Source organism: Micropterus dolomieu, linkage group LG11 (genome assembly GCF_021292245.1).
Source record: "Micropterus dolomieu isolate WLL.071019.BEF.003 ecotype Adirondacks linkage group LG11, ASM2129224v1, whole genome shotgun sequence".
Taxonomy (NCBI): domain Eukaryota; kingdom Metazoa; phylum Chordata; class Actinopteri; order Centrarchiformes; family Centrarchidae; genus Micropterus; species Micropterus dolomieu.
The window spans coordinates 834,737-848,009 of NC_060160.1; the positions used below are offsets into that span (position 1 = coordinate 834,737).

Sequence of the window (13,273 nt, forward strand, 5' to 3'; positions counted from 1 at the left end):
CCACATAATTTTAGACCAATTTCAAAACTGCCTTTTATTGCAAAGATTCTAGAAAGAATTGTGTCCAAACAGCTGCTCACTGTACTGGAAAATAACAAAATATTTGAAAAGTTTCAGTCTGGTTTTAGGAAGTACCACAGCACTGAGACTGCCCTGCTTAAAGTCACCAATGACCTTTTAATGTCTGCTGATGAAGGTATGTGCTCAGTCCTTGTACTCCTGGACCTTAGCGCTGCTTTTGACACCATTGATCACAACATCATGTTAGACAGACTGAGGCACTGGGTGGGGATCTCTGGTACTGCCCTAGAATGGTTTTCATCCTACCTGTCAAATAGGAAGTTTTGCGTGTCTGTAAACAACTATGTCTCTTCGTTCTGTTAAATATGGTGTGCCTCAGGGGTCGGTCTTAGGACCCATTTTGTTTTCCTTGTATCTGCTTCCCCTTGGACATATTATCCATAAACATGGCATTTCTTTTCATATCTATGCTGATGACACACAAATATACTTGCCCATCAGCATTCCAGGGTCTGTGGATCTGAGTTCACTTAACAACGAAGTTGAAGTTAAAAAAAAGTTAAAAAATGGATGTCAAATAATTTCCTCCAACTGAACTCGGACAAAACAGAAATCCTGGTCATCGGGTCCCAGCAGATGGCAAAACAAATACTCCCATCTGCTGGTTCCCTAGTAAATCACATTAAGCCTGTGGCAAAGAACCTTGGTGTTTGGTTTGATAGTAATTTAAATTTCGAGCAGCACACCACAAAGCTTGTTCAATCATGTTTTTATCAACTTAGATGGAATTTTTGCTATATTTCTATGTTAACTTTTAAGGACACCGAGACCATTTTACACGCCTTCATCTCATCACGCCTGGATTATTGCAACAGCCTTTTCACCTGCTTAACCCAAAAATCTACTGATCGACTCCAGACTGTCCAGAACTCAGCTGCCAGGCTTTTAACCAGAACAAAGAAATATGACCACATTACTCTCGCCTTGTTATATTTCTGACCTTTTAGTCCCATACGCACCAGCACGTACCTTGAGATCCTCGGGCAGAGGTCTGTTGTCTGTTCCAGAGTCTCGACTGAAAACTAAAGGGGACAGAGCGTTTGCTGTCAGGGCCCCGAGGCTCTGGAACAGCCTGCCCGAGGAAATCAGGTCGGCTGAGTCAGTGAACTCACTTCTTAAAACATACTTTTATAGGAGAGCTTTTCCCGATCTTATTTGACTTTATTTTATCCCTTTTATTTTATTGTATTTTACTAATTTTATATTAAATTTTCATGCTCTTATCTTTTTTTTGTATTATTCTTTACACTTGTTAAAGCACTTTGTAACTTGTTTTTGAAAAGTGCTCTACAAATAAGGATTATTATTATTATTATTATTATAACATAGAATGTAAATATGGGTCAGAACAGGCTGCTGCATAGACGACCTATATGACCTTTCTGAATAATCTGCCTTTTAAAAAGCAGGAAAATATTCGCCTTGTGCTACCTCAAGATCAACACCCCCATGGGCCCCACAGATGGGCCCTAATTGCTACTTACAGGATGTGGGCACTGGGTGTGAGTTGACTAAGTACATCTTTATTTCCACCTTCAGGAGGGTTCTTGATTCCATACCTCCTCATGCTGTTTCTGGAGGGTATTCCCTTATTCTACTTGGAGCTTGCCATTGGTCAAAAGACGAGTCTAGGCAGTATCGGGGCATGGAGTGCCATCAGCCCTTATTTGGGAGGAGTGGGTAAGTAATGATGCAGCTTTGTGACTCCTCACTGCAACCAGATGGTGGCAAGAAAGAGCATCCTGTTGGATTTAGGAGGCTGGAAGAGATAGAGAGTGTGTGTGTGTGTGTGTGTGTGTGTGTGTGTGTGCGCCACTGTACTGTGCTAATGCTTCCGGTGCTTTGTGTGGTCGCGGCTTCTGTCTGGACATCACCTTTTGTCTTTGTGGATAACTAGTCAGCTTAATTTGATTTAAATTATTGAAACTTGTCACTGAGGAAAGTATTCTGGTATGTGAAACAATACTTTTAAGAGTGTTTGTTAAACCACAACTCTTGACCTTTCTGGGCCCAGCTCAGTGGTTTCAGACTCCATTGTTGACTCACATGGATAAATGGACTGAATCATTACGGGTTAATAGGACTGTGGACTGTGTTTTAGTGGAAAAGTGCCCTTTGTACTGATTCTTTTTAATTATTTTTAGGTTTTGCTGGTGTTGTGACATCCCTGTATCTTTGTCTCTATTACAACATCCTCAATGCATGGAGTTTCTGGTACCTCTTTCATTCATTTCAAGTGAGCTGCTAATTAACAAACTACAGCATAATATTCAATAGCCAATACTGTATGATCTCATTTGGACAGTTTGGTAACACACCTCTATTGTGTTCACCCCCATCCCAGTCAGTCTTGCCCTGGGCAACCTGTCCCGTAAATTCCAACCGGACGGGACCTATAGAGGAGTGTGAAAGGGCTACACCCACCCAGTACTTCTTCTTCAGGGAAACACTGGACATCTCTTCTTCTATTGAGGAAAATGGAGGCATTCATACAGGCCAGGCACTGTGCCTCCTGCTTGCCTGGGTGATTACCTACCTGTTTATTGTCAGGGGAGTAAAGTCAACTGGAAAGGTGAGAGAGTCCCCACACTGACAGGTAGTCCTCATTGTTCATCTAGTCTGCCAAAAGCAACTGACAACTTTTAAAGCGAGCCATGCCCTGTATGATTTGAGCATGTTCTGACCCAATATTTGAGCCAGCCGACTCATTTTAGAGTCGGGAGTAACTTTGTTCAGGGCACAACTGATCAACCGCTCCTGAACAGCATTTCTGACATGTCTGAAGTTTTGGGCGGATATCGTCAGGCAGCGACGAATCGACTCCCCACGATCAGTGCCTTTTTTTTTTCTCACAGCACCTGCACAAAGTGGTGAGCGGTGTCTGAAAGTGTCCTGGTGACACAAAGCTAGCTATCAATCTGCAGAGTAATGTAGACGTAGCTGGCTTACCTCTAGTTCTCTCTGCAAAATAGACAAACCGTACTGTCCATGTCCACAGGATCAAAGTAGGACGTTTCTGCCTTGATGAAGTATTTGCCTTGATAGCATTATTGCTAGAAAACAAACTTCTACCTGCCTCGAAGCTTTTAAATAAAACTTTATTGACAATTGACAAGATCTTTAAAATCGTGCAGTGTGTGTGCACAGCTTTAGAAATCAAGGACAATATGTAATTTTAGAAAATGTTAAATCGAAAGAAAGGTTTAATATAATTATATATTAATATATATGTTTTTTTATCAAAAATGTACCACAGCTACAAGCAACAATTAGGTTAGAATAAAACACATGAGGAGTTAGATCTAAAGAGAGATGAAATGTCAAATTTCTCAAACTTATACAATAACTGCAGAGGCAACAACTAAAACAATCTGTCACTTTGAAAATATGGGATTTTTGTAAAACTCCATACATATTTATGCACACAGTGTGTTATCCATATGAAAGGTCAATGGTCCATAACCATAACAACTAACAATTTACATATTAGACCTGTAGACCCAAGCGCCTGACTGAAAATGCTCATTTAAAAAATTGTGTACCTTGCAAGTGTTTTTCTTTTGTGCAGACCATAACGCGGTGATCGTAGGGATATGATAAAGTTGTCCAACATGCCACCTGCTCTCCACACATTCACTTACATATCTGATTTTTGTTGGCTCCATCTGTAGGTGGTGTACTTCACAGCCACATTTCCATATGTGGTCCTCTTTATTTACCTGATCCGGGGCATCACTCTTCATGGTGCTATGAATGGTGTCAAATACATGTTCACCCCTAAGGTAAGGCTGGGTTGGAGCTTTGGCAAATATGTATATCGGTGCCCGGTATTACAGCCTAGAGGTTACCGAGCAAACTGCCTGCACACTGTTTTGTGTATTAATAGGATTCAGTTTTTTGAGATTCTGAGGGTGGGGTGCGTGAAAAAGTTTGAAAACCACTGCCTTAGCCTAAACCGGATTTTGAGTGTGCTGTGCTTGAGGGTGAGAAGCTGCTCCCAGTAGCTGGACACAGGAAAACATCCATGTACATGGGACCTAAGAAAGTGGAAAAATCTAAGGGAGTAGGTTAATGTTCAGGAGCTTCAGGATGAGTCAAGGGGCAGTGTGACAATCTGGTGTCAATCGTCAGGCCTAGCATCACAAAAACTACCTCTAGCTACAGGGCAGTTGGTCCCGTCGAGCCGCTCAACATTTCTATGTTTGTTTGCTATTTTGGGTTTCAGCCTAAAAATCTGACAGGGGATGTGAGATGATCTCACTGCTGCTTAAGTGTATCAACTCAATATATGAAGGGCAAGGAAGAAGGTGCATTTGCCTGAGAATCATCTGCAGAACTGTAAAATGTAAAATAATATAATGTTTTGTGTGTGTTGGTCTGCTTTTAGATGGAACAGCTTGCCAACCCTAATACATGGATCGATGCGGCCACTCAGATCTTTTTCTCTCTGGGTTTGGGTTTTGGGTCACTCGTAGCTTTTGCAAGCTACAACCAGTACAATAACAACTTTGAACGCCAGGCCATCGTCGTTGCCCTCATCAACAGTGGAACCTCCATCTTTGCCAGCATTGTGACCTTTGCTATCTATGGGTTCAAGGCCACCGTCAACTACGAGAACTGCCTGGAAAGGTGTGTGTGTGTGTGTGTGTGTGTGTGTGTGTTTTGTGCTCATGCTTGCTCACCTGCATGCATGTGTCTTAAAACGGTTTACAGCTGCAAGTAAATTGTTTTATCAGATTGTTTGTGGCAGGGGTGGAAGTAATGAATTATATTTACTGTCAGCAGCTGTGTCTGTGGGCAGAACTCCAGAGAGCTTCATGGTGACACTGCAGTCATAACCGGGCCATGTAGTATAATAAAGAAATACATTATTATGATTTAATTTTAGAATTGACATATGTAAAAAAAAAACAAAAGTTGCACCTACCTACCTACTAAAACTGTGCATCTCTTTTGCTTTAATGCACTATATTGCCAAAAGTTTAAGGACACCCCTCTGAATCATTGAATTCAGGTGTTTCCAATCACTGCCATGGCCAATCAAGCATCTACGCATGCAGACTGCTTCTACAAACATTTGTGAAAGAATGGGTAGCTGTCAGGAGCTCAGTGATTTCAAGCGTGGTAGCGTGATAGTTTGCCACTAGTGCATTAAGTCCATTTGTGAAACAACTGTTAGTGATATCATAACAAACTGGAAGCGATTGGGATCAACAGAAACTCAGCCACGAAGTGATAGGCCACAGTGCACAGAAGTCGGCAACTTTCTGCAGATGCAATAGCTACAGACCTCCAAATGTCGTGTGGCCTTCGGATTAACACAAGAACCGTGTGTAGAGAGCTTCATGGAATGTCTGTGAAGATTCTCAGTCATCCAGGTCATAGTTGTCCAAAGAAGGTAAGTCAAGGGCAACTGGACTTGGTTGAAGATACTAGAAGACGTTTCATCCCTCATCCAAGGGACTTCTTCAGTTCTGACTGACTGGTAGGGAAACTCAGCTATTTAACCTTCATGGAATGGGTTTCCATGGCCGAGCAGCTGCATCCAAGCTTTACATCAAGTGCAATGCAAAGCGTCGGATGCAGTGGCATAAAATACGCTGGACACTAGAGCAGTGGAGACGTGTTCTCTGGAGTGACGGATCACGCTTCTTTGTCTGGCATCCGATGGATGAGTCTAGGTTTGGCGGTTGCCAGGAGAACGGTACTTGCCTGACTGCATTGTCGCAAGTGTAAAGTTTGGGGGGGGTATGGTGTGGGGTTGTTTATCAGGGGTTGGGCTTGGCCCCTTAGTTCCAGTGAAAGGAACTGTCATTGCTTCAGCATACCAAGACATTTTGGACAATTTCATGCTCCCAACTTTGTGGAAACAGTTTGGGGATGGCCCCTTCCTGTTCCAGCATGACTGCACACCAGTGCACAAAGCGAGGTCTATAAAGACATGGATGAGCGAGTTTGGTGTTGACTGACTTGCACAGAGTCCTGACCTCAACAAATTTGGGATGAATTAGAATGAGAACTGCAAGCCAGACCTTCTCGTCCAACATCTGTGCCGGACTGCTAGAAGAATGGTCAAACATTCCCATGGACACACTCCTAAACCTCGTGGACAGCCTTCCCAAAAGATAGCTGCAAAGGGTGGGCCAACTCCACATTAAACTCTACAGGTTAAGAATGGGATGTCATTAAGCTTCATGTGTATGTAAACTTTTGGCAATATATTGTATGTTCAGGAGGTGTCTGAATGAGCTCATTTGAAAGACTTTAGCAAAAGCTGAACATGCATTGAGTGGACCTGTGAGGGAGCCAACCTACATACAATGAAGTTACTTCAGATGAAATTGAAATGAAATAGAAACTTTTCCACTTTTCTTTGCTGAAAATGGTCATTTCTAGTCAGGGTTAGGGTAATTTACTCTTCATGTAACAGCTCTTTATTTCCTTTCTTCCAGGACATACTTACTGCTGCAGAATACCTTTGATCTAGCAGAGGACAGTATCACCATGGACAATGTCTCTGAGTGGATTGAGAAGCTGAACACAACATTCCCACAGCAGTTTGCTGAACTTTCCAACAAATTGGAAAACTGTAACCTGGAGAGCGAACTAGACACCGTATGTTCCTCGTCATTAAGCTCGTCTTAAAGTGCTGATAATGAGAAAACAACTGATTCACACATATCCTGTAGAACACAATGCACATATTAATTGCCTTCTGTCTTCCTCTTACGGCACCTCTGCTTCCCTCAGCAGTGCAAAACGAAACTTCAGACAACATCACAAATACATTTTTTTAACATTACATCACATGTTTTGCTCAGAGTGCACACTACTCACAGAGAGCCATTAACACTGTCCAGAAAATATTAAGTAGAGAGAGACAGATCATTGCTTATTACGTGATTCAACAGTTCGCTGTCTCACACACGCCAACGCACAAACACACAAGTTTCAATTGCCTGAAAAAAGACTAATGCTCAAGGAGAGACCGCAATTCGGCCCTTTATGGTAATATTAAAGTGTTTTATTTTACGCATTGCTTGTCGCTGGCACACAGTAGCAAGCATGTTGCTGTACTAATTGGAGGATTCATCAAAAAGCCAATAACACTAAACAAATAAGCTGCAGTCAATACAGAGTAATACAGTAGGCTACAATACAACGAGTTCCTTTTCGGGGGTCGCGGTTTCAACCTGTTCGGTCAAAACTGTGCACGATAATGGCTGATGGTGGTGAAGTGCAGCCATCCTGTCAGTCATGCGCAGCATAGTTCATTGGGAAAGTATGTTCATTTATGTCTGTTTATCTTGTTTAATGTAAATAATGGTCGGTAGTAATTATTCTGAAAAATACATTATTTGTGATTCAAAATAATGGTTGTTGATAAATGAATTAGTGACCCCCACAGATGCAGGATTTTACTGCTTCCGTGGAAAGACAGGGAGTAAAAACACATGTTGCCTCTGATAAAGACTTAACTAGGTTAATTAGATAGATACATTTTTATCTGACATTGTAATCAAGCTTCTATGGCGTATCAAGCTACCCTTTATGGCGTATTCACGTGAAATGCTAATTTAATTTTCATGTTGCATTGCTCATGTGAGTTTGCCCGCTGGACTGTTTGTGTAACGCAAGTTCATGTGAGTAAACACAGCTGTTTATTACAGAGGTATGAACCCCAAATAATCATTTTGCTGTAATTTAATTGTATTAAACGGTTCTAAATGAGGCAGAAACTACTGCATCATGATGCAGATTTGTTAAACGTATATTTTCATGCTTTGTCAGGTATGTCAGCAAGATGACAAGCAACTTTTATAATGTCCTCCAAATGGTGTTTGGATTGATCTGGGCTATGCAATGCTAACTAACACAAGCACAGAGGAAGGGGCATTAGTTTTTATAGAAGTCTGTGGCAAGGACAAACATTTAAGTGCTTCATATGGCATGACAGGAAAAAGGGGGAGAGAGAGATGTGGGATAACATGTAACAACAGTCCTGACTGAACCAGTCTGTGGTCAGAGCCACAAGGGCGCCCCTTCACACTGGCTGAACAGAAGAAATGAAAAAAGTGCAAACACTTCTCCCCAAATGGGAAGTCCGTCTGAACGTTTTTAAAGTAATTTAAATACAAAGCATTAGTCAGTACAGCAGCAAGGAGCTTATAATAAATATGTGACCAGCTAAGATGATTTTAATGCTGTTTCATAACAAATTCTCAGAAGCTGGATTTATTCACTCAGTTCCACTGCAAAGAAGAAATTCAATGACAACTTTTATATTGCAATATTCAATTCAGTAAGTTCAAAGTCGACCTTCTGACTTGATGACATTGTGGGTAGTTCATGGCTTTAAACTGACTGTTGAGTTTTAATCAGTGTGATACACTACATATTACTACATACTCATCTTAGTGTGCTTCCTCACTGAGCAAGATATTTTCTATTTTCTCTTTGTTTTCTTTCACCTAATTCAGTTTTCATTCTAGCCATAAACTGTTTGTTTCTCCTACATCTGTTTCAGGCAGTAGAGGGTCCAGGTCTGGCCTTCATAGTGTACAGTGAGGGCATCAAGAACATGCCATTGTCTCAGCTGTGGTCAGTGCTGTACTTCATCATGCTCCTGATGTTGGGAATGGGCAGCATGCTGGGAAACATCACAGCCATCACCACCCCGCTACGAGACTTCAAGGTTGTGTCCCTTATGAGCGTTGAGTTGTTAAACGGTAAGATTCGGCCTGGTATGCTGTAGGAGGAGCTGGAAGTTGTGCCAGAAAGATTTTTTCTTTAACAAGGATGTTTAAATTGAGTTCCTTGTCGTCTTAATTGTTTATTTTATTATGTATGTGTATATAATGATCCTTGTGGCCATCAGCCTCTGCTGGTGGTTTATATATTCTTACTGTTTACACACTACTACAGTCTGCTGTAATTCTCAGAATATAATACTAATGAACTCACATGTGAGCCCTGGTTTTTCTTAAAGCTGGGTGTGCAATGTTGGAGAAACAGCAAGAGACAGCTAGATGTTACAAGTATCTCAATAACCCCCCCAACCCTTCAGGCCTTCCTGTCAAAGCCACTCCCCCAAAACACATGTTCATGCGCAATGTGCACAGGTAGGCCAGTTGGCAGGTAGGCCAGCCAATGATTTGTAGTTGTTATTACAGTCCTGCGACAGCGACAGATACTGGGTTTCTTTCATTTCTGTGCCAAAGCATTTGATTTATTGATTGCTGTCATGGTGTAAAGAGAATTTCAGCAAATATAACAACAAATACTTTCATAAATAAATTGCCTTTAACTGTCAAACATAACCTGTTCCAATATGGGAAACGATGAAGCGTGTCTTCTTAGCGGAACATGTTTGACTTTACTTACTTTGACTTTGTGAGTGAAAATAAACAGTGTGCATGCCTCGACAACACTAAAGTACTCTACAGCATCTATATATAATTATTATAATAATGATAAAAGTTGGCAGAAATAAAATAAAAATAATAAAATAAAAGTGTAGTAGTATAGTGTGAGTGTAGTGTGTTGTCTGCTGCAGTATAGTATGTGCTGCCATGCAGTGAATGTTAAAATGAGTGTGCTGTGTTCTGCTTCCAGGTTTAGTGTGTTTGTTCTGTTTGCTGCTCGGCCTCGGCTTCACCACCACATCAGGGAATTACTGGTTTACCATGTTCAACGACTATGGAGCCACTTTCTCCCTGCTGTTCATTGTCCTCACGGAGGTCATAGCTGTGAGTTACATCTATGGAATTAAAAGGTTTGTGCATGTCATGTGTGCGGTAGTACCCACATTCGTATGCCTTCACTTCAGCTGTTGTTCTCTGGCTAGTGCCACATGTGTGAAGTATAAAATAACCAGCAGTGCGTTTCGTTATCTACTCCTTTTAGGTTTGAAAAAGACATAGAAGACATGCTCGGTCATCGTCCCAACTGGTACTGGAAGATCATGTTGGCAGGAACCAGTCCCCTTCTCCTCATCGCCCTTTTCATCTTCTACATCATCAACTACATCAAGGGAGGAACACCCACCTACCAAGCATGGAACAAAGAACTGGTGAGCTGTGTCTTTTTTTTTTGTTCTACAGCTTGTCAGTGTCCGTGCTGGTGCAAATGTGTGCAAGTGCAGGATTTAAATTGAGCGTGAGCCATCCAGAGCTGAGCTATTTCCCCTGATATCCGAATGGCAACTGCTCTGCTTTGTCTCCTTCAATATGGCATCCTTTGTAGGGTCGCCAACACACTTTTGGTGAGACACCCGCTTTCAGCTTCTCATACCACCCAAATAGTAGGAAGCCATAAAGCCACTCCTTGATGAAAAATATATAGTTTACACACTGTATATATAGTATTTTGTGGTAGTGTCTGGCTGGACTATAACACAGAGGACACCACCATGTTTTTAGTCATAGGTATGCTCGGTGGTCTCCTAGGGTGCCTCCAGCTGACAGGGTGCCAAACAGGAGGAAGACCTAGTGTGTCACACTGATTTGTCCAATTTATCATAAAATAAAGCCACTGCTCACACCACACTAAACGGACTGTACTTCAGACTACATACATGTCACATTTACCAACTGATGGCAGGACACCAGGGAACCCTCTGCTCTTTGTGATAAATGACATGGGACCACCACGAATCTGTAATTTGTTTAACATCTCATCCGATAGACGGCATCTCTTACAGCACAGGGATCGTATTAATAGGCCCACAGGGAAGACTGCCCCCTACTGGCATGCCAACACCACTACCATTTGCACCTTAGTTTCCCCAGGTGTTCTTCCATCCAGATACTAGCCAAGTCCAAACCTGCTTAGCATCAGTCATTCAGCAGAACACATTGGAGAGGCCAACTGAAGCCATGAAACTTGCCCTGCGTCTGCAAGAAGTGGTAGTCTGAGCAGTGAGCAACAAAATCTCACATTGTTCGATATTCTGCTAAAATGCCGGAGAAATTAACTATGCAATGTGCGAAGATAGGTGTTAACTGTACCTATTGCTTCCTCAGGGTAAGTCAGTTGTGACGGAGTATCCCGTGTTTGGTCAGCTCTTCATCGGGCTGCTGCTGGTGTCGTCAGTCAGCTGTGTTCCCCTCACAGCTCTGTATGTCTACTGCAAGAAGAGGAAACATGGAAACCATCATAAGAAGCAGCGTACTGTCAGCACAGTATCTGCTCTGTGACCAGATCATAACAGGAGCTAACCTCCCACCATCACCCCCATATACCCATCCACCAGCTGAGCACAACAACACGACATTTATCATCTGTTACGTGGAGGGACAGGGGGATATGAGCAGTGGTCATCTGTGTGTTATTTCCATTTTCGTCTTGACTTTCACCAAATTTCACAACACTGAAAAAAATGTTCTCCCTGCAAGGGGATATTATTTACTGCAACAGGAAACACACAAACAAAAAAAAATGGGAGGCATGGGGACATGAAATCCAGATGTAAATCATGTTAAAACCTTCCTTTTTCAGAAAAATTAAATATACCATTATATTATTTCTCAGTATTAAAGTCGGACCTCTGAGACAGATTTCAATGAATACTATGTACTGAAAAATATTCAAGTTCAACACAAGAGTTCCTGATTCAATCACACAAACTGTGGAACATGTTAGTGTAGATGGAGATTGTTTAATTACCAAACATTACCAAACATATTACAACATATAGTTATAATACAGTATTTCATATGATGCTAGTTTACTAATTGTTCAGTTGTAATTGTTTGAGTATGTTTTTTCATTTATTTTATCTTATACGCTGCAAAATGTCTTAAATCATGTGTATTATTCTATAAATTTAAGTTGAAACTATTTTAACGTAGTGCTGGAAACTGCAAGCAAAACTCCATTATACCACTAAACATCGCCACTGAAATGTACTACGTTCCTGTCCATTTGCCACACCATGGAAATCTAGGAGTAATGGTAGGTGGTTAGGATAGAAACACAAATTTAAATAGAAATCAGACATAGTTCATGTTTAAACAACTAATGATTTGTCACTAGAACGTTGTCAGTGGAGAACATCATCCATACTAATTACTGTAAAAGGTCATAATTATCTTCCCATCACATATTTAGGGTTCCCCTTTTTCCAAAGATGCCAACTAGATACAGTTGTGCAGCCGTAGCAGGCTAATATCATTTTTAACTTTAATACAGGTCTGTGCTGTTTATTAATTAGGACTCAAAATTTTGGGATTATAGCTTCTTTGATGTTTCAGTAATATTTGAATCTTCTAAAGTTAGAAAACCTTGGTCTGAATGGGAAAAGTCCTAAACACTGTCTGAGATTAGATCAGGTAGGATTTCAGATTCAGGATATTTCTTTAATGAGGGTTTTTTTTTTACAGTACAAACCTTGTTTCAACTGTTGAAAACATCAAAAGGAGAATCCTTTACCTATCTACCTGCCTAACTATAACCTTTCAATATGTGCTTTGATTATCAATTTCAAATCAATTTGATGCACCATTTTTAAAGCCATACCTTTTTCCTCCTGTGCTCGACTGCTTCATTAATTTCATTGTTTTTTAATAAGAAATATCTTCTTCATGTGCAGGACTGTGTCCTCATGGTTCAACATCCATTAATGGGAAACACTTTTACCGTCAGACTTTTTAATTCAATGCTCTCATCCAGAGCAATTGATAAACAAAAGTGTTGATTTAAAATATCATCCCATGATACCATTTAAGATAACATAAATGAGATAGCTCGCAATTTCTTCCTGTAAGTATTCTATTGTCCAAGCTAGCATCTTTTCTATTGAAGCACCTGGAGGGAGCTGCAGAGAAACAGAAACTGTCTGGTTTGGAGCCACAAACGGTGCAGAGGAAAAATTATAGACTTTATGTAAATGAGAATTATGTTCGGAAATAATGTCTTTATACGAAATGATGTAATGCAGGGAAATGATTGTGAGAAATATTAGAGGAAAAAGCTTGAGATGTGCCTCAGACATGGATGATTAGTTGCTGAGCTGCTGATTGGATGAAGAGAATAGAGGCGGGGCTCAGAGAGGGTGAAACAGAGCTGATCAAATCCCAGACACAGTTTGGATGACAGGAATTGTCACTGCGTGGTTTCACCTACCATGGTTCATCCTTTGCCTCGTGTCTCTGGATTATGCGTCGTTTTTCTTATCTTGGAAATATATTTT

The 13,273-nt window shown here is 41.0% G+C and overlaps 1 protein-coding gene across 1 annotated transcript in view; it reads left to right on the top strand.

Annotated features, from left to right (window-relative positions):
* The window catches only part of LOC123979028 (sodium- and chloride-dependent transporter XTRP3-like), a 14,729-nt gene extending 2,874 nt beyond the window's left edge, over positions 1-11,855 (top strand). The window contains exons 2-11 of the mRNA XM_046062738.1: positions 1,621-1,761; positions 2,226-2,317; positions 2,426-2,653; positions 3,753-3,863; positions 4,469-4,710; positions 6,534-6,696; positions 8,609-8,810; positions 9,697-9,856; positions 9,988-10,153; positions 11,106-11,855. Of these exons, the coding sequence (XP_045918694.1) occupies positions 1,621-1,761; positions 2,226-2,317; positions 2,426-2,653; positions 3,753-3,863; positions 4,469-4,710; positions 6,534-6,696; positions 8,609-8,810; positions 9,697-9,856; positions 9,988-10,153; positions 11,106-11,279 (1,679 nt within the window). The 3' untranslated portion in view covers positions 11,280-11,855. The remainder of the gene's footprint in view (positions 1-1,620; positions 1,762-2,225; positions 2,318-2,425; positions 2,654-3,752; positions 3,864-4,468; positions 4,711-6,533; positions 6,697-8,608; positions 8,811-9,696; positions 9,857-9,987; positions 10,154-11,105) is intronic.
* The last annotated feature ends 1,418 nt before the right edge of the window (positions 11,856-13,273 follow it).